The sequence below is a fragment of the Electrona antarctica genome (genome assembly GCF_951216825.1).
Source record: "Electrona antarctica genome assembly, chromosome: 2".
NCBI classification, from domain to species: domain Eukaryota; kingdom Metazoa; phylum Chordata; class Actinopteri; order Myctophiformes; family Myctophidae; genus Electrona; species Electrona antarctica.
The window spans coordinates 51,733,372-51,755,457 of NC_136807.1; the positions used below are offsets into that span (position 1 = coordinate 51,733,372).

Consider the following 22,086-nt stretch of genomic DNA (forward strand, 5'->3'; position numbering starts at 1 on the left):
GGATGGGAACCGCAAGGTTGCCAGTTCGAACCCTGTGGGCTCCCCCAGAGTTAGTGTCGAAGTGTCCTTGAGCAAGACACTGAACCCTAAATTGCTCCTGATGTGCAGGTTGGTGCACATCACCGTCATCGGTGTATGAATGTGTGTGTGAACTGTGAATGGGTGAATGTAATGCACAATCTATGTAAAGCGCCTTGGATAAAGGCGCTATATAAATGCACCATTTACCACAAACAATTAAGTCACATGGAATCCGATTTGTACGATTGATTGAATACTTTATCGACAGTCGTTTTTTTGTTTTGTTTTTAGTTTTATTTATTCGCACCAAAAAAGACACCAAAAAGGTAACATCAATAAAAGAGAAGAATATGTGTCGGTGAGAAAAGAAACCCATGGTTCTCGCCTATAAGATAATACACAAATAATGAGTAGACAAAGTAATCAAACATAAGGACAAGGTATAGTATGGCAAACAACAAATACAACAACAAATACATGTGACTTGTGTGCTAATTGAATGTGTGGGTATGTGGGTATGTGAGTGTGTGTGTGTGTGTGTGTGTGTGTGTGTGTGTGTGTGTGTGTGTGTGTGTGTGTGTGTGTGTGTGTGTGTGTGTGTGTGTGTGTGTGTGTGTGTGTGTGTGTGTGTGTGTGTGTGTGTGTGTGTGTGTGTGAGTGTGTGTGTGTGTGTGTGTGTGTGTGTGTGTATGTGTGTGCGTGTGTGCGTGTGCCTTTTATGTGTACATGCGTGTCTGTCTGTGTCTAAAGCTCCATCATAAGTTAGAAGCAAGTGGAGAGGCTTGATTCATGAGGCTGGCCCTCAATCTATGTTTAAAGTTACAGAGTGAAGACGAGGAGTTGGCAATACAGTGGACAGTCAAACACATGTACGTCCAAAGGGATTACCGGGAAAAAAAAGTCATTGCAGCCTTTGTTTCCATTCAGGTCACAAATGTGACTTATTGAGCCACATTCAGAGGTGGTTTCAAATCTGACACATTTAAGTGCTTTACAGTAAAAACACAACTTCATTAAAAAAACAACAAACAACATACACAGTGTCACATTGGTCACTTGCGAAAGCAATTTGAACGGTCGGGCCAAAAGATCCGATTTGAGAAATAAATCAGATCTGACTGGATGTGACTGCAGTCTTTATGGGGACTTACAGAGGCCAGGCCTACCCAACACAACACATAAAATGTAAATCATTACTTCTTCAAGACAAGTAGCTGAAGAATTTTTCAAAAATGAATTCAATTTTCCACAAGAAGTATAACAGGACAAGTTGTTTTGTTCTCTCTACCAAAACACGACGGTTTATCTCCGTCTGTATTTTATTTGAGGTGTGGAAACTATCCGTATGCATCATCCTGCCAACATTCATGTTTTCCCTGCGCAGGGATTCAAATCCAAACATCTGTTATTCTTCGAATGAATTCTAAAACAAAGATTTAAAGGTATATTCAGTGATTTCACTTAATTCAAATATCACTTATTTTTTCGTATTTTTTGGATAATCCTCCCTACTATAAAGTGTGCTGACCATATAAGGAGTTCCTCCCTGTCCCCAGTGAGCCCCTGGGGTCAAAAAACCCTAGTTTCGGTTTGGGCTTTGGGTGGCAAAGCCTTCATCCAATCAGGATGAGAGGGGCCTTCTTCCAATCATGAAAAATAGCAGACCTACAAGCTCGTAGCGCGGCACTCGGTGCCGCGCTATGAGCTTGTAGATCTGCTATTTTTCAATAGCTAAAGAATAACAATGCTTAAAACACCAAATGGAGTTCCCGCCCAAAATGGGTTAAACATATCATCATCAAAAACATTTCTTCCATATTATTACATACATTCACATCCAACATTCATCCAACAACAACAATACAACACAAAAACAACTCATTCTCTGTATCACCTTTTGGCTAGTCTGTACTACCTTTTGTTTTGCGTTTGGTGCTTGGAACAGTTAACAGACCCTGATCTGTCCGCAGACCATAGGGCCCTCTCTGGCACATAACGGTGGACTATAGGTCAGTTCAATATAATGGAGACTGACTGTATTTTTGAGAAATTGTGAAAATGTAGTGCAAATCTTTGCTTCTGGGGGCTGGCTGCAAGGCTGGCTGGCTTGCGTACTTACTATTACTAATACGTGTGCTGCAGTGGCGTTTGGTGTCTGACCTTATCTACACAGTCAAGGCAAGGCATTGAATTATTCTCGACAATAAATGTTTACTTTTAGCTGAAACTGATATGTTGAGAGTCACTATATTTACATTGTTGCACATTGTTGATTCTTCTTACTGGACTGAACACTTGAGCCCATGCTGCTGGAGTTTAATAAAGTAATGTTAAGTAAGTCCATTTTATTCATATTATAGCACTTCTCACAGAGAGAACTCACAAAGTGCTTTAACAAGCAAAATAAAACAGAATAGTACAGAACAGAAAACGGGGTGCATACTTAGTTTAGACTAGTCATTGGTTAGACATGGGTTAAGGTTAGGTTTAGGTGTGCTGCCCCGTGGGAGGTTAGGTTTAGGGTGAGGGTTTGAGATAGGTTGTAGTTGTAGGACTAATGACTGGTCTAACCAATGACTAGTCTAAACCAAAAACTGTCTAAACTAAGTACTGCACCCCAGAAAACAGCCTATAGGCTACAATTGATTAAAAAAACACATGGAAAAACATCATGAAACATCTGGAGAAGCCTGTGCAAATGGTAGTGTTTTGAGTTTGTTCTTAAAAATGTCCACAGAGGCTGCAGATCTCAATATACCTGAGGAAGAGAATTCCACATTGTGGGCTGCAGGGCGCTGCTTGACCTGAAAGGCTCTGTATCACCTTTTGTTTTGCGTTTGGTGCTTGGAACAGTTAACAGACCCTGATCTGTCCGCAGACCATAGGGCCCTCTCTGGCACATAACGGTGGACTATAGGTCAGTTCAATATAATGGAGACTGACTGTAGAGCACTGTTGTTTTTGGCAGCAAATTTAGATTTTAGTTTTAGTTGTAGTCTCTTGAATAGTTTTCATTTAGTTTTAGTCACATTTTAGTCACCTGGAATGTGTTACTGTTAGTCTAAATCTACAGTTGATTTAGTCGACTAAAATGTGTTTTGGCGGGTCTTGGTGCCGTCGTAATGACTGTTTTTACACTTGCTGAAAATGGCCGATCTACAAGCTCACAACGCCTTGCAGCGCGACGCGTTGTGAGCTTGTAGATCGGCTATTTTCAGCATTCAACCAAGTGTAAAATGACTTATACTGGATCTCTTGTCCACTAGTCCCTTCCTAACATTTTAGTCTAGTTTGTATTTGTTGACAAAATTGTCAGTATATTTAGTCTTAGTTTTAGTCATCATAGCTTAGTTTTCATTTAGTTTCCATTTAGTTTTCGTCAGTGGAAAAAGGCAGTCGACGAACATTTTCCGTCTTAGTTTTAGTTGACGAAATCAACACAGCTGCTGTAGAGCTCTATAGGTGAGCACCAGGACATACACAGCTGCTGTAGAGCTCTATAGGTGAGCACCAGGACATACACAGCTGCTGTAGAGCTCTATAGGTGAGCACCAGGACATACACAGCTGCTGTAGAGCTCTATAGGTGAGCACCAGGACATACACAGCTGCTGTAGAGCTCTATAGGTGAGCACCAGGACATACACAGCTGCTGTAGAGCTCTATAGGTGAGCACCAGGACATACACAGCTGCTGTAGAGCTCTATAGGTGAGCACCAGGACATTCATGGATTTGACTACAATAATATTCTAACCACTGACCAAACAACAAGGCCTTGCTTTCGTCTCTGACAGTATTGGAAAAAATGACATCGAACCAGTGGCGTGCACAGACATTTAGAGGGGCAGGTGCTCAAGTTAAAAAAGGGCACCTTGTGCAGCGCGTGGAACCGGCCGGTTGCCTTAATCCATTTTGGGCGGGAACCCCTTTTGGTGTTAGCATTATGTTATGCTTTAGCTATTGAAAAATAGCAGATCTACAAGCTCATAGCGCGCCACCGAGTGGCGCGCTACGAGCTTGTAGGTCTGCTATTTTTTTTAAAGAAAAATAAAAAGTTTTCTTTTTTTTTTTTTTTCCAAAAGGGCACATTGCCAAAAGGGCAGGGGGTGCTCTAGCACCCCCTAGTGTCTATCTGTGCACGCCACTGCATCGAAGCATTCACATCTGGACACAAGAACAAGCTGGAATAGAAAAACTGAGTCTGCTGGCATTGTGCTCCTGTAGTGAATTGTAATGCATTAACATCTCTTAGCTCTTTCTCCCCTTGACACCAAAATAGAAATGTCCTTGCACCCGTCACCCATCATGTAACGAACACTTTTAACTTTAACGTGAAGCTCACAACGTTTAGATCATTTTAGTGATGTCAAAATGATTGCCCTGGTGACGATTTGATTGATGTTGAAGCTTGAGTTGCTGCTCAAGTCTGTGACAAAGACAATGGGCATGAGCAAGCATGATTGAACCCTACAAACCCTCCCGCGCACTCAGATCAGCCACTAAGAACGCCGGGTCAACGCTCCACACGTCCCAAACTCTTCTCCCTTCTGGCCCCAAAACTGTGGAATGCACTCCCCGTTGCAATCAGAACTGCAGCATCACTCCCAATCTTCCGCCGTAGTCTGAAGACCCACCTTTTCAGACTCCATCATGGCCCATAGCACTTATCCTACCCCCTTAGATAGCACTTTTTAGACTTAGATAGCATTTGAAACAGACTTATAGCATGTCATGTAGACAGCACTATAATTGCATTGTATGTAGTCATAGTACATATGTATAGCATAGTATAGTATATATGTATAGTTAATATGTATAGTGTCATTATATAGATACGTTCTTAGCTTACGCATGTTTCTTGATAAATGCATTTTATATATGTGATGTATTCCCATACTTTTGTTCTTGCCTAATGTAAGTCGCTCTGGATTAAGAGCGTCTGCTAAATGCCTAAATTGTAAATTGTAGCGTGAGGCTCCGAGGCCACAGGAGACGCAGGCAGAGCAAGATGCCACCATGATTATAGCAGCTTGACTGAAGAATCAGCTGAGCTGTCACAAAGAGACTGCATGAGCAGAGTGGTGAAAGAGCCACTTGGTGCAGAAAAGACTCCATCGTTCTCTCTAGCTCCGGCCATGAAGGCTGCCAGGGCCAGGGTTTTGTTTTTTGTTTTTCATAGATCTTTGTATTCATGGCTCTTTGTATTTTATTTTTTATTTTTTTAATTTTTTAGAATTGCTCTGTTTTCACACCAGTAGCAACTGGGGGCTGGTGTGTAAGAGCCATTTGAGCCACCATATTGTTTAAATGTTTTATTGTCCATTTGCCAGTTGCCCAAATGTGATGACGGCTATGTCTTGTATGTTTTTAACCCAAGGAGTGTTTTTCGTGCAAAACTAATGCTTGGAATGGTTTCAGAATCATGAATAACCCCTAGTTTGACATGTCACATGCTACTTAAAGCATAATTCAAATTTGAAAGTGTTGCCTTATATAGGTTTTCAATGGTACCCCAACGTTCAACCTCTGAATTCACCATTACCACAATTTATATAATAATCATTTTTTAATGTTATTTGGATGACCCTAAGGATCAGGGAAAAATAAACCTTGAACGATTACTATTACAATTTATTTTGGGTAGATTCAACAACTCGTAGATTGACTGGCATAATGTGCACGTATACGTCTTTTAATGGTTTCTTTATTTCTCCCTGCCAGTGATGATTGTGACAATAAAGTTAGTTCTGATTGTTCTCAAGTCTCAACGAGGGCTTTAGAGACCCCTGGTGGCCATTGCGGGGGTTTCAGTGGGTCCCCAGCTAAATGATTTATTGTCCATCTAAGCAAGCAGGTATAGATATACAGTAGGCCTACATCTCAACAAATGGAGGTCCATGGCCTAAATTCATATAAAACTGGGGGTCCTTGAAATAATTTTAAAAAGTTGAAAATCACTGTAGTAGTGCCGAATATAAGACGACTCTGATTATAAGACGACCCCCATTTTTCAAGACACATTTGTGGAAAAAGAACATTGAATATCTAGTCATCGATTATAATACGACTTTTTTGCATTGGAAAAAAACGTAGTCTTATATTCAGCACAATAGTACAACGTAATAAAAGTAAAATAAATATTCACATACAGAAACTTAAACAAATAGCTTTGTGTTTTATTGTTTGAGTTATATGACATAGGACATGATATATTACATATATTAATAGATATTTAGGCATAATAATTCTAAACAGTAAGCACAGCAAACAGTCAGTCAGTCAGACAGACAGACAGACAGACAGACAGACAGACAGACAGACAGACAGCAGAGGGGGTGGGGAGGAAATTATGAACTATGTATTTGTGTTTTATATTACATATAAAACATTTATACATGCATAGTTATATGACACATATAGGATTATCATACAGTCAGAGAGGGAGGTTTATATGATATAAACATCATATTAATAACATATATTAATTAATAACATATATGTAGCACTATGTATATTAAGACAGTCAGACAGCCAGAGAGGGAGGAGGAAATTATATATATATATATTACATATAAACATTTTTATTTGTGCATAATTCTAAACACAGACAGACCGAGACAGAGGAGGGAGGAGGAAATGATATATATTACATATAAACATCATATTTATTTATGCATGATGAAACACAGACAGACAGACAGACAGACAGACAGACAGACAGACAGACAGACAGACAGACAGACAGACAGAGGAGGGAGTCAATTATATATTACATATATATTTATTTATGCAGGATAATTCTAAACACAGACAGTCAGAGACAGTGGAGGGAGTAAATTATATATTACATATAAACATATGTATTTATGCATAATTCTAAAAACAGACAGTCAGAGACAGAGGGAATACATTATATATTACATATACACATATTTATTTATGCTTAATTCTAAACACAGACAGTCAGAGACAGAGGAGGGAGTAAATTATATATTATACATATATAAACATATTTAATATGCATGATAATTCTAAACACAGACAGTCAGAGACAGGAGTAAATGATATATTACACATATAAACATATTTATTTATGCATGATAATAATTCTAAACACAGACAGTCAGAGACAGGAGTAAATGATATATTACACATATAAACATATTTATTTATGCATGATGATAATTCTAAACACAGACAGTCAGAGACACAGAGGGAGGGAGGAGTAAATGATATATTACATATAAATATATTTAATATGCATGATAATAATTCTAAACACAGACAGTCAGAGACACAGAGGGAGGAGTGAGTGAGTGACTGAATGTACAGTGCTGTGTGTGAGTGAGTGTACCGGAAGTGGTACTGCCCTGAACTGATCCTGGGAGAAGCGCGGTAGAGACGGAGAGAGAGAGAGAGAGAGGACGGTTAGGAAGGAGGCTTTGCTGTACTGTCTGTCCAAAACTACACATCTAAACTACCACTCTATCTGTGAGTTATTCTCTCATTATTAACACTAACCCTCCTCCACGCCTCTCACAGGCTCAGGAGACGAGCTGTTAGCTTGTAGTACTCGTAAGGTACATAAAAAAAGAAAGAAGCCCAAGCTGGGCTAGCTAGCTAGGCTAAGCTAACGGCTAGGCTAAAGCTAGCTGTTCACGGGGCTAATTTATAGTTGGTCGCGCGAGCTGCCTTCCTTATTTCCTTCCCCCTTCGCGTCCTCGCTATAGTACGACACAACAAAATGTGTGATGATTGTAGCGTTTTCAACGCTTTATTAAAATAAATGTGCCGTTTTATTCGGACTCCGCGTCGACGCGGTTTGGTGTATGATGTTCAAGTTTCAACTTGGAATTATTACGTAATTGTTCTTCTGGTCTGACTGTCTGTCGGTCGCACGACAGACACTTGTCGAGGAGAGGAGAAGTCGCTCGACTCAGGAAGACAGGAAGGGTCGGCCGCGCGACAGACTGGTAGAGAGAGAGAGACAGACAGACAGACTGACTAGAGAGAGACAGACAGGCAGGTGGGAGAGAGACAGATGGATTCCATGACACCATATATTTTTTTTGTTCCTCAAAGCAGAATCCCCCCCCCCCAAAAAAAGAAACCCAACATGTATATTTTCTAGGATATTATTTATTATTAGAGCTTGTGAAAAGCAGATCACGTCTAAAACTCACAATAATAAATATTGTATAATAAATAAAATGTGTTGTGTAAATGTGAGCATGTGTCTAAAAAATAATACAATAAAGCCAACATGAATGACACCATAAGCGTCGATTTCCAACCAACAGCTAAGCTAGGCCTCTGTGACTGACTGACTGTCCTGAGTGACGTTATAATGGAATGGATCACATTTATATATGGTTGAGATCTACTGTCGATCTACAAGTTCTCAACGCGGCGCGGACGTGTTGCTTTGAGGACTTGTAGATCTGCCCTTTTCTCTCCCCCTGGTAGAGCGCGCGCGACACCGCCCTACGAGTCAACGCCGTGGCCTAGTAGTAGTAGCTAGCTATGCTATGCTAAGCTAAGATGCTAAAGCCTTTCTCCGCTTGTTTTATATTATTGTCCTGTAGTAAAACAGACGGGTGTGTCGCTTGCCCAAACATACACGCCCGATCTGCGATCATTATCGATTATTATGATCGATAGATCGGGTTATGTTCGGCGAATATAGCAAGATTGGAAATTCAATAAATGCTTAGCTTTTAGCCTTTAATACGCCCCACCACCAACCACCAGAGCGGCCGGCCGGGCGGGCTGCAAAAAAACCAACCCCCCATTTTAACTCGCATTCACCATGATCATGTTGTTGGATGATCTTACAGTGTGTGTGTGTGTGTGTGTGTGTGTGTGTGTGTGTGATCGGATGATCATGGATCGGTCCTGTAGGACTTTTTTTTTACTAAACATTCCCCCCCAATTAAACATCAGTCGAGTTAATAACAATTATAGAATGTTGTTGTGGGGCAGTTTTAAAGTAGCATTAGCTAACGTTAGCATGGTGTAGTAATGGAAGGAGAGGGGTTGTTGTAAATGAGAGAGGGCCGTAAAACCAGCAGTAAACCCTGAACCCAGGAAGGAACTGAAGTGAAGGAGGGAGGCTGTGGTGCTAATGTTGGCTAAATGTCTGGAGGAGGAGGCCTCAGCCCCGTGTTTAATGTTAATTTATAGCCAAATGTCGATGGTTATTGTCACCAAGTTACCAACCAACTAAACCACTGTATGCGAGGGCTCCCAACTGTACATGCTTTCCCCATTTTCAACTGTTTTTGTTACATTTTGACACTTGCTTTGGCAACGCAAACGTGTGTTTTCTCATGCCAATAAAGCTCCTTTGGCTTTGAGTTGTGATTTGTGAGGCCGCCTCACCCCCGTGTTAATGTTGGCTAAATGTCACTGGTTATTAATTACCACCCACTGTGAGGCTCCCCACTGTATATACTTAACATTTTCAACTGTTTTTATTATATTTTGACACTTGCTCTGGCAATGCAAATCATGCCTATAAAGATTTCCTTTTTGTCCCCCTTCGTAGAACTGTATATTTGCTCTTGATGAATTGAAAATGGAGGACCCTGATGTAAACAAGTCTTAGTGCTTTTCCCCCCTGGTTTTATGCTCGTAACAGATTTTGTATTGACCCGTACCATCGTTTGAACTGTACCCATTCTACGAACTGTGAATAAACATATCCATCAATCAATCAATCAATCCTTTGAATTGAGTTGAATTAGTGAGGCGTCACCCCCGTGTTAATGTTAGCTAAATGTGGATGGTTATTATCACCAACCAACCACTGAACTGAGGCCTCACCCCTGTGTTTAATTTTAGCACATGATTACACTTGCAAGTTGTTGCAACTTCTTAGCGTCAGGATAATTGGTTCAGGCGAAACTAGGCGAGGCGTTGGCACTGAGAACAATTTGATCATGACACATTATTAGCTGGTGTTTCACTCTAGCTAGCTACCTCATATTAGCTTTGAAGAAGTTAATGTCATTGGCCCCGGGTTGCTTCCGACTAAGTCCTACTTGGGGTTTTTTTTTTTTGGGCTCTGCGATCCAAAACGTTTATCCATGCATGATGATTGATGACACCTATACTGAGTATTTGATTAATTGATTGAATACTTTATTAGACAGAAATGCAAATGGCAGAGTACAGTCAAACACATGGTCTAAACGGCACCCAAAAAAAAGTGCTTGCGGTCCATTCATTGATGACCTACTGCCCCAAATCCTTTTCTTTTTAACATCATGAAATATAATTTGTGTGTAAAATTAACTGATAAGTAGGGGAGAGTGTGTCAGTTATCAATATCAGTTTCAATACGAGTCTCAAACCTTCACATATCTTTGACATATTCTGGGTCAAACCGTAGCCATATATAGCAGATCTACAAGGGGGGGGGGGGGGGGTGGAAGCAGTCAATAACTTTTTTAGCACGTGACCCAAAATATAAATTAGACGTTTGCCCGGTACCCAGGTCCCACACCAGTGGAAAATAGCCGATCTACAAGCTCAAAGTGTCTCTTCGCGCCGCGTTTTGAGCTTGTAGAACGGCTAGTTTCACAACTTCTTAAACATTTGTTTTCTAATTTATGGATTTTTTTTTACTTAATAATAAATCATTGAATTTGTTTTGAATTCATGTTTTTCAGAATGTTTTAATTTTTTTTAATGTTTTGAAATAACAATAATCAAAACAAATGTTTAGGTACCCTTGAAAATGTGTCTGCGACCCCTACCTACCGAGTCCGACGACCTCAGATCAGCCGAGAGGACCTGCTGAATTTTAAGCATATTACTAAGCGGAGGAAACTAAACCAACAGGGTCCGACCCAGTGTTTGGGAACCTACTAGTGAGTCTAAAGAGGGTTTAACCCATTTAGACCTGAGGACGATTCTACAAATGTCTTCTAAATTTCTATGTCAGTGGTACTCAAACTTGTTCACGTCAACATTTGCCAAGGAGCCGAACAAATATATGTATTTGGCCGCCAACCCCCATCTGATAATATGTTGTTCCAGGGACCACCCCAGAAGCAAAGATTTGAGTTCAAAACGTTCGCTCTGAAAGAATATATTCTAACATTTGGGGCACATTTTCACAATTTTTCAAAAATAGCAGACCTACAAGCTTGTAGTGCGGCATTTGGTGCCGCACTATGAGCTTGTAGATCTGCTAATTTTCAACAGCTAAAGTACAACATAATGCTTAAAACACCAAAAGGGGTTCCCGTCCCAAAATGGGTTATGTGGATAAGTGACTCCTCACATTACACCTTCTCTGAAATGGTCATTTTCATCCTCCCTCCAGAACATGGATTAAAACCCATTTTTAGACCTGAGCTCGATTCTACAAAATGTCTTCTAAATCATGACAGTTTTCTGAAAAAACCTATCTTTCTATGTCAGTGGTGCTCAAAACTATTTCATGTCAAGGACCCCTAGAATTATATGTATTTGGCCGCCGAACCCCATCTCAAAATATGTATATGACCTCCCAGAAGCAAAGATTTGAGTTAAAAACGTAACATTTTCATGATTTTTCAAAAATCTACAAGCTCGTAGAGCGGCACTCGGTGCCGCACTATGAGCTTGTAGATCTGCTATTTTTCAATAGCTAAAGTATAACATAATGCTTAAAACACCAAAAGGGATTCCCGCCTTGAATGGGTTCAGAACGGTCTGGTACAGAAGTCATTTCGCTGTAGTAACGGGTCAATCGGTCATGTTTCTCTCGCTCTCTGGATAAGAACGACCTGGTGCAGAATGATATATTGAACTGTATATTTTCTCTGTGCCTCAGTCTCGCACATTAGAACATGGATGAGAACGACCTGGTATAGAAGGGTTAGCAGGGTTATATTAAACGGCCATGATGTGACTCATGTCTCTCTCTCTCCTCCAGGGTAAAAACAATGGATAAGAACGACCTGGTACAGATACTAAAACGGTCCTGTTTCTCTGTCCCTCCAGTCTAGAACATGGATACAGAAGGCCTGTAGTAACGGTCAGGTTTCTCTCTCCTCTGTCCCTACAGATAAAGTCAAAGTCGTTCGATTTGTCACACACGTTATACCGCAGTGAAATTTGTTCTCCGCATTTGACCCATCTCTTGGAGCAGTGAGCCGCAGCCAAGGAGCGGTGAGCTGCAGCCGTGCCGCGCTCGGGAATCATTTTGATTAGTTGATTTGACCCCCCCAATCCAACCCATTGATGCTGAGTGCCAAGCAGGGAGGCATTGGGTGCCATTTTTACAGTCTTTGGTATGACCCGGCCCGGGGATCGAACCCCCCGACCTCCCAGTTTCAGGGCGGACACTCTTAACCACAAGGCCACTGTCTGGTCGATCTAGTAGTAGATCATGGATAAGAATACATTTCCCTGTTGTAACGGTCATGTTTCTCTCTCTCTCTGCAGATCTAGTAGATCATGGATAAGAACGACCTGGTACAGAAGGCCAAGCTGGCCGAGCAGGCGGAGCGCTACGACGACATGGCCGCCGCCATGAAGTCGGTGACGGAGCAGGTAGGGTTCACGACGAATCGTCATGCAAAAAAACCCCAAATGAATCCATTAAAGGAGAATTCCATGCTAGAAGGCTTTCTTACCTTTATTTGTTGTTGTTACGTCCCCACCAAAGAGGTCCAGGTGTTATTTTGTGCAAAAGCGCATTATTGGCTATTTCCCCTACCATAAGCCCTCAATGAATTGAATTGAATTGCATTGAATTGAATGGGGCTATGGGGTGTTGTGCTCATTCGCTCAAAAATCATTTTTTGTATATATCCTCTCTTCATAATGTAAATAGTATCCCAAGCGGCACACTTTACTACTTATTTTGATGGAAATAAGCGAATTAGCACAAAAACCCAACCCCCATTGAGGGCTTATATTAGGGGAAATGGCCAATAATGAACTTTTGCACAAAATAACACCTGGACCTCTATGTTGGGGACGTAACAACTACAAATAAAGGTAAGAAAGCATTCTAGCATGGAATTCTCCTTTAAGACCTGAGATCAAAATTCGAAAAAAAAAAAAAAAAAAGTCTTCTAAATCATGATGATGTTTTCTAATATAGTATCAGCTGTGCTCAAACACCTTTTTAACTCGAGCAAAGATTTGAGTTAAAAACTTCCACTCTGAAAGAATATATATTCAAAGATTTGCGTTTTCCCCCCCAAAAAATAGCAGGTCTACAAGCTTGTAGCGTGGCACCGAGAGATTGTAGATCTGCTATTTTTCAATAGCTTAAACTATAACATATAGCTTAAAACAGAAATAACTGAAACATGCCAAAACAATGAATGAATTATTATGAATTTTGTACTTAAGCTGCAGCTATTTCTGCATTGTTGTGTGTGTGTGTGTGACACAATTATGACAAATAATCACGATCGATCAATAATGAGTAACGATTGCGACGACCTCCCCTCCCCCTCCCCCCACCAGGGCGGCGAGCTGAGCAACGAGGAGCGCAACCTGCTGTCGGTGGCCTACAAGAACGTGGTGGGCGCGCGGCGCTCGTCCTGGCGTGTCATCTCCAGCATCGAGCAGAAGACGGAGAGCAACGAGAAGAAGCAGCAGATGGCCCGCGAGTACCGCGAGAAGATCGAGACGGAGCTGCAGGACATCTGCAACGACGTGCTGGTGAGCAGGAGGGGTTGCAACGGTTAATTCAGGGGGTACTAGGCAACTTTGGTGATGGAGAGCATACATAGATGTATAGAAAAGAAATAGATGCCCCATTGGCCACTGCAGTTTGTTGGAGTGACCTCATTGGCCACTGCAGTTTGTTGGAGTGACCTCATTGGCCACTGCAGTTTGTTGGAGTGACCTCATTGGCCGCTGCAGTTCGTTGGAGCCATGCGTGTCAAACGTTGAGGGCAGAAGTGCGGAAGGCACGCTTGCGCCACGCCGCCACTCAAGTGACTATTTGGCCAGTCACAGAGCGTCTTTTCCCGGGACTTCAGACGCGAACGGCCGCTCTGTGTGCGGGAGCTTCTGTGAAGCACTGTAGTCTCACGTTGCCAGACTGTTGCCACTATAGTTCCACACTCACTCCAGAGGGCCACTATAGTTCCACACTCACTCCAGAAGGCCACTATATTATTTCCACACTCACTCCAGAGGGCCACTATATTTCCACGCTCACTCCAGAAGGCCACTATATTATTTCCACACTCACTCCAGAGGGCCACTATATTTCCACACTCACTCCAGAGGGCCACTATAGTTCCACACTCACTCCAGAGGGCCACTATATTATTTCCACACTCACTCCAGAGGGCCACTATAGTTCCACACTCACTCCAGAGGGCCACTATAGTTCCACGCTCACTCCAGAAGGCCACTATGTTATTTCCACACTCACTCCAGAGGGCCACTATATTTCCACACTCACTCCAGAGGGCCACTATAGTTCCACACTCACTCCAGAAGGCCACTATATTATTTCCACACTCACTCCAGAGGGCCACTATATTTCCACACTCACTCCAGAGGGCCACTATAGTTCCACACTCACTCCAGAGGGCCACTATATTTATTTTTTTCTCGTAAATGAATGCCCTAATTTGTCATTCTATGCCACACACAACACCTCGCGTTGTGAGGTGTTGTGAGCTTGTAGATCTGCTATTTTCTATCTGTGGAACAGGGTCAAACTAAATGTAATGCCTCAACTCCTACAATTCCAAGAGCTTATCAGTCATGTACAATATGATTGTTTTGCGTCATTCGTGGCCTGAAAAGGTTGAGAACCACTGCATTATGAGACAACGTTTGACATAAAGACTTAGTTTAATCTCAAACCTTCCTGTCTGTGTGTGTCTTTCAGGGGCTTCTCGACAAGCATCTCATTGCCAACGCGACCGCCGCTGAAAGCAAGGTGTTCTACCTGAAAATGAAAGGCGACTATTATAGATACCTCTCTGAGGTAGCCAATGGTGACTCCAAGAAGAGTAAGTTAACTTTAAAAGTTTAGATTTTAACCATTATTTTGCCTATTCAAAAATAGCAGATATACTTTGGATATTCAAAAATAGCTGTGTGTACATGCGTGCGTGCGTGTGTGCGTGCGTGCGTGCGCGCACGCAAAACGTGTTGAGAATGCAGAGTAGTCGTGTAAAAAGAGTCCATTCTGAAAGGCTTCCATTTGTCTCCCTGCAGCCACGGTGGACAACTCTCAGCAGGCGTACCAGGACGCGTTCGACATCAGCAAAAAAGAGATGCAGCCCACACACCCCATCAGGCTGGGCCTGGCGCTCAACTTCTCAGTCTTCTATTACGAAATCCTCAACAACCCCGAGAGGGCCTGTACCCTGGCAAAGACGGTAAGCCTTAGAGAGGGCCTGTAGTACCCTGGCAAAGACTGTAAGCCTTGGAGAGGGCCTGTAGTACCCTGGCAAAGACGGTAAGCCTTAGAGAGGGCCTGTAGTACCCTGGCAAAGACTGTAAGCCTTGGAGAGGGCCTGTAGTACCCTGGCAAAGACTGTAAGCCTTAGAGAGGGCCTGTAGTACCCTGGCAAAGACGGTAAGCACTACTAGAGAGAGGGCCTGTAGTACCCTGGCAAAGACTGTAAGCCTTGGAGAGGGCCTGTAGTACCCTGGCAAAGACTGTAAGCCTTAGAGAGGGCCTGTAGTACCCTGGCAAAGACTGTAAGCCTTAGAGAGGGCCTGTAGTACCCTGGCAAAGACTGTAAGCCTTGGAGAGGGCCTGTAGTACCCTGGCAAAGACTGTAAGCCTTAGAGAGGGCCTGTAGTACCCTGGCAAAGACTGTAAGCCTTGGAGAGGGCCTGTAGTACCCTGGCAAAGACTGTAAGCCTTGGAGAGGGCCTGTAGTACCCTGGCAAAGACTGTAAGCCTTAGAGAGGGCCTGTAGTACCCTGGCAAAGACTGTAAGCCTTGGAGAGGGTCTGTAGTACCCTGGCAAAGACTGTAAGCCTTGGAGAGGGCCTGTAGTACCCTGGCAAAGACTGTAAGCCTTGGAGAGGGCCTGTAGTACCCTGGCAAAGACTGTAAGCCTTGGAGAGGGCCTGTAGTACCCTGGCAAAGACTGTAAGCCTTAGAGAGGGCCTGTAGTACCCTGGCAAAGACTGTAAGCCTTAGAGAGGGCCTGTACCCTGGCAAAGACTAAGCACTACTAGAGAGAGGGCCTGTAGTACCCTGGCAAAGACTGTAAGCACTACTAGAGAGAGGGCCTGTAGTACCCTGGCAAAGACTGTAAGCACTACTAGAGAGAGGGCCTGTAGTACCCTGGCAAAGACTGCCAGGGTACTACAGGCCCTCTCTAACGCTTACAAAGACGTTGAGGAAACCCGCTTCTCCGGAGCATCTGTTCGTTTGCTTACCTATGGCTTGTACAACGCATTGTAGGACTTTTAAAGTCGTCGGGGAGTCATCAGATCGTTAAGTATGTCACTCTACAGGAGTCTATCTCTTTTTTTTTTAAACGGCTGTCATTATATCGCTGTGGTTTTCACACTAAACGATTGATCGCCGACAAGGGATCACATACTGGAAGAGTTCACCAAGATGCGATCCAGACCCGAGACATATATAGGCTACATTTGTTTTTTATTCCAATTCATTTTGACATGTCATGTACGCGCAAGCTCCTGTGATAAATGCGACACACTGACACAGGATGCTTCGCTCTCTCGCTCTCTCTCTCTCACACACACACACACACACACACAGGAAGAGTATGTGATAGCCTATGTGCAATAATGACAGAGACAGGATGCTAAATCTTGATTTTCATTAAATGATTCTCAGACTGTCTCTGTGTCTCTCTCTCTCTCCGTAAGTGCGCACACGCACACACACACAGAACACACGTGGTCCAAATGTTTCCATAAAAACAGTTGTGCTGCTGCATAGATTCCGACTGTTTCCGCTGTTTTATGAACATATTCAAGTGAGATGCGTTGGTTTTATAGACTGTATTTAACAGCACTATTAGGCTAATAGTGCTACCAATATTTATGACACCTGGATTTACCCAAGGAATAAGTATGACACCTGGATTTACCCAAGGAATAAAGGTTCTATCCATTTATCGATGCAGACTGTCAGCTGTCATTTGCTCTCAGTGGCTGTAAATACGGACCTTCTCTGGGAGCGGTCGCAACCCCGTTTGTGAGCTTGTAGATCGGCTATTTTCAGCATGCAACAAAGTGTAAAATGACTTATACTGGACCTTGTTCACTAGTCTAGTTTTTATTTGTTGACGAAATTGTCAGTATATTTAGTTTTTAGTTTTAGTCATCATAGCTTAGTTTTCATTTAGTTTTCGTCAGTGAAAAAAGGTAGTCGACGGAACATTTTTCGCCTTAGCTTTAGTCGGCGAAATCAACACTAGTTCCACGCCTAGTTGGACATCATGTCACGGATCACATTCAATGAACGCATGAGCGCACACATTGTACTTTGTTTTACTGACATGGGCGTGAGCTGAAAGATAAGTCTGTTTGCTCTTCTCTCTCGCACAGGCATTTGATGAAGCCATTGCTGAACTCGACACTTTGAACGAAGACTCCTACAAAGACAGCACCCTGATAATGCAACTACTAAGGGACAACCTGACTGTGAGTTCTTCTAACTAAAGGCCTGATTTATTTGTGCTTCGTACGGACTGCACGATGGTGTGGCTGCTTCTCATCAACCCATTTAGACCTGACACAAGGTTCTACAAATGCCTTCTAAACCCTGACAGTTTTCTGAAAAACCCTATGTTTCTGTGTCAGTGGTTCTCAAACAATTCCATGTCAAGGACCTCCAGAATTATATGAAATTGGCCCGCCGACCACCATCTGAAAATATGTTGTTCCAGCGACCCCCCCCCCCCCCAGAAGCAAAGATTTGAGTTGAAAACGTTCACTCTGAAAGAATATATATTCAAAGATTTGTGCCACATTTTCACGATTTAAAAAAAATAGATCTACAAGCTCGTAGCACGGCCGCGCTACGAGCTTGTAGATCTGCTATTTTTTCAATAGCTAAAGTAGAACAGAATGCTTAAAACACCAAAAGGGGTTCCCGCCCGAGACGAGAAGCGGCCACGTCGTTGAGATAAATAACCAAACGTATCTAAGGAACGGCGTCGAGTTTGACCACAAATGTTGATTACATTTTAGACGTTTTTTTTAAATAAAATTACATTTAGTTTCAGTCATATTTTGAGTCATTTGAAATATTTTAGTTTTGGTCTAGTTTGACTAAATTAATACCATAAGATTTTAGTTTGCTAAATCTAAAGTTCATTTGGTCGACTAAAATGTATCTTAGCAGGCCGTGACGGTGTCTACTGGTGTTCTACTGGATCTCTTCTCCACCAGTCCCTCCCTAACATTTTAGTCTAGTTTTTATTTTGTTGACAGAATTGTCAGTATATTTTATTTAGTCATAGATTTACTCACATTAACTTGGTTTTGATTTAGTTTTCGTCAGAGAAAAAAGGTAGTCGAGAAACATAGTTTCGTCATAGTTTTTAGTCGATGACACTGTTGGTAACCATATTACCCTTATAGATCGAGCGTACATTTTTATTTACGGTGTCAAGTGTTAAATTATTGTTAAACATCTGCATTACTTAATTCACAAGAAGTCTACGCAATTAGAGAATGTGGAAGAGTTGTTATTTTGATCATCGTTTGCCTGTTGTCGCTCCTAATGGTACCAACATCAATACAGCATGAAAATGTGGACAAAATCTTATCCAACGATAACAAATGATCCTTTGGTTTTGGGTCCGAGAGGCTAAATGTCATCAAACGCCTAATAAATAACGGACCTTGATGTGAAAAAGGGTTGCAAACCAGTGAGATAAATTACTCTCTCTCTCTCTCTCTCTCTCTCTCTCTGTAGCTGTGGACATCAGAAAACCAGGGAGACGAAGCAGAGGCCGGAGAAGGGGAGAACTAAAGGAATAAATTGCACTGTTTAATCCACCCTACACTCTTATCTTAAACACAGACAGCTTATATACATCCCCCCCCCCTCCTACTCCCACTCCATCAGCCCCTCCCCCTTCTGTATGACAAGCAGCCTGAATTGCTCCTCCTCCTCCAGCTCCTACCTGGCCAACTAGCTTACTACTAACTAACCGCTCACTGGGTTTTTTTCCCCCCGGGAGGCGACGAACGAACGAGGGTCGTTTTCAGTTAGCGGTTTCAGTCAGTCAGTCACACTTTGTGGAAACATGTGGTGTTGAGTAGCTAGAGAGTCCATGTTTGCTGTTTTTTTTTTTTTTTTTTTTCGTTGGCTGTGTGTGTGCCGGGGTGTGTGTGTGTGTGCGTGCGTGCGTGTGTGTGGGTGCGCTAGGTTGTGTGTTTTTGAGAGCGAGCGTGGATGGATGTTTGTGTGTTTGTACGTACGAGATGTAGGGGGGAGGGGTTGTGAAATCTAATCGTCCTTCCTTTAATTCCTTTGTCCCCAACTAGTTGGTTTGCATTTCTCATGCTTTTTTTTTGTTTTGTTTTTTCTTTTTGTTACGATAATTTTTTTCTTTTCTTTCTTTTTTTTTTGTGAATCGTTATGGTGTTTCCAGGTTTTATCGTGTTGGTAATTAAAAACTGGCGGTTAATTTTCACCAGACACTGTGATGATGCGAAGTGTTTTTTTCCATTTGCTTCCCAAAACCAAATTGTTTTCTTAGTTGTTGTTTTTTAATCAGACACAGACAGTACAATCCTGTATTTAATTAAAAACAAGAAACTGCAATTCTGCTGCGGGCTCATACAGAACGGAGGCAGGCTGTATTGTGACACTGGCATCTTGGTGTTTAATTCTCTGTTGATTATTATAACGTATCACAAAAATCACCCATTTTAAGAAAGAAAAAACGTTTTGCTTAAGGGGACCCCCTTTAGATACATTTCATCATTATAGATTTCCTCCCAACAACATTTAAGACATTCCACTGTATTAGGCTTTAAAAAGAAAAGAAAAGAAAACGCAGTGCTACTACTCTTTATTTTATACTTTTCAACTAAGTGTGGATTCGTCTGTAGTTGTATACACTCGTTCAGGTTGTCGCTGCTGCTTGAACTCAGTACAATGAAAAATGGTATGTGCTTAAATGTAGTTCCATGTGTTTTGCAAGATTGACTATCATCTATATATGTTAAAAACCTCTAAAAAAAATTACCTTTTATTGATGTTAATTGAAAGAGAAAGAAAAAAATACATTTCTTATCACACTGTATCAATCCTGCTTGCAAAAGAAAAATGTTCCTCCTTAAAGCGGTTGTTTTCTTCCAAAAGTTTTTGTGCCTGGCTTTCTCTTGCAGCCTCTTTTTGTTTCTAATCAGGTGGCAACAGCTATGTTGTCTTCTTTTTTTGGGGGGGGTTGTTCTTTTTCTTTTCTAACAAAGCTTTTAAGTAAAAGTACGAGTTAGGCAAAGACACGCTTCCGTTGCTATTAACATAGAGGCTTACGTCATTTGATAACCGCGGTGTGTCGCTCCTCCTGTTTGGCTCCAACTCACGGTTTCGTGTTGCGAGCCGAAAACGGCCTGCCGATGTGCGGGATGGGGACGTTTTCGGCATGAGACGCCGCCTTTGTGCGACGAAGCACGAATTTGGAGCTTTAAAAAAAACAAAAAAAAAGACCTATTCATACTCCAGTTTTTGGTGATAAGAGGTGACAACCGAAACGGTGGTTACTTAGTAAAAACAAGATGTGTTTGGGGGTGAGTGGTGAGTCGCTTACCACCGCGGTTTTCCCAACCACCGCGGTGGTCAGTCACCTTATCACCTAAAAAGTGATAAGGAGTATGAATAGGCCTTTAGTCTGAGAAATGGCTGTTGAGATCAGATGCAAATAATTCGAGAAAACCCCCATCCATCCATCCATCCCTCCATGCCATCCATCCACCTTTTGAAGAAGTTCAGTGTCACAATACTATGTTATCACCACCACCACTACATTCCACAACATACTGTAGTCCAAGACACCATTCCACATTATAGCTGACAGTCTGTTTACTATTGACAATGTTCCAATGAATTGAGGTAATCTTAAGTTAAAGAAAAAAGAAAAGTAAAGGAAAAAAAAAGTTCTTGTCAATTTATCTCTATGCTTGATGAAAAATGCAGTTAGTGAATGTTGGAACAAAGCCTGGCTGTATATCAGGTATCTCAACTTGCTTTGTTTTTACTGAGAAGTCTTCTGGCTAAAAAAAAAATATAATAATAATAATTTGCTTCTGTAACAGTCTTATTACCCAGTGCACACAAGTGTTGTGAAAAATGTAGAATAGCTCTAAAAAAGCAACGATGATGATGATGAAATGGAGATAAAAACAAATGGTTTGGTGTAATTCTAGATTTGTGTATGTATCTTTAAAAAAAAACCCATTCTAGTTTCACTATACATGTAAGAAATAGGAACGTGTCAAAGACCATTCAGTGAAATAAAGTTTCGTTTAAGATAACAGGCAAAATATGTCTTCATCTTTATTGCAAGATAATAGATAGGGGTCAGATGTTCTCCAAAAAGGCATCTGAAGAGAGAAAACATCTGCAAATGTTATCAGTCAAAGCAGAATTTAAACACATTTTTGTTTGTTGAATTGTTGGAAGAAAAAGAAAGAAATAAGAAAAAGTCATTAGATGTCAGGTTTACTTTGTTGACTAAGACTTAAAAGACTAAGGTTTTTGATATTTAGTCGACTTAACTAAAAACTAGACTAAGACTGAACAATTTCAGATGACTAAATAGGACTAAAATTAAAAGGTGTCTTCAAATGACTAAGACAAACAAAAAAAATCGTAATTTTGTAAACCATAAGTGTTGACAGACAGGGATATCAAGGCCGTTAGAAAACTAGCTTTTATAGACGAAACACTTCTAAATCGCGGCCACCAGATGGCGACATTACACCGTGAAGACTGTTTAGGACTAACCTTGCGTCATCGTCATCAGCAGGACATCCACCCAGGTGTTTTTTGATGGCAGTAATTAAGAGCAGCTGTAACCTGTGCCTACTAACTAACATCACTACAGTGTGGATTAAAAGAACACCATAAAACCAAGT

At 41.7% G+C, this 22,086-nt stretch overlaps 2 protein-coding genes across 2 annotated transcripts in view; both read left to right on the top strand.

The window, feature by feature from the left end:
• Positions 1-7,351: 7,351 nt before the first annotated feature.
• On the top strand, positions 7,352-21,492 carry LOC306940699 (14-3-3 protein beta/alpha-2). Its single transcript, XM_079525826.1, has 7 exons — positions 7,352-7,512; positions 12,460-12,567; positions 13,495-13,692; positions 14,882-15,005; positions 15,214-15,377; positions 17,539-17,634; positions 18,914-21,492. The coding sequence occupies exons 2-7, from the start codon at positions 12,472-12,474 to the stop codon at positions 18,968-18,970; spliced, it is 735 nt and encodes a 244-aa protein (XP_079381952.1). The 5' UTR covers positions 7,352-7,512; positions 12,460-12,471; the 3' UTR covers positions 18,971-21,492.
• A 465-nt stretch (positions 21,493-21,957) lies between these two features.
• LOC306940372 (embryonic polyadenylate-binding protein-like) overlaps positions 21,958-22,086 on the top strand; it is a 30,864-nt gene continuing 30,735 nt past the window's right edge. The window contains exon 1 of the mRNA XM_079525417.1: positions 21,958-22,084. The gene's annotated coding sequence lies outside the window, so the exon portion shown is untranslated. The remainder of the gene's footprint in view (positions 22,085-22,086) is intronic.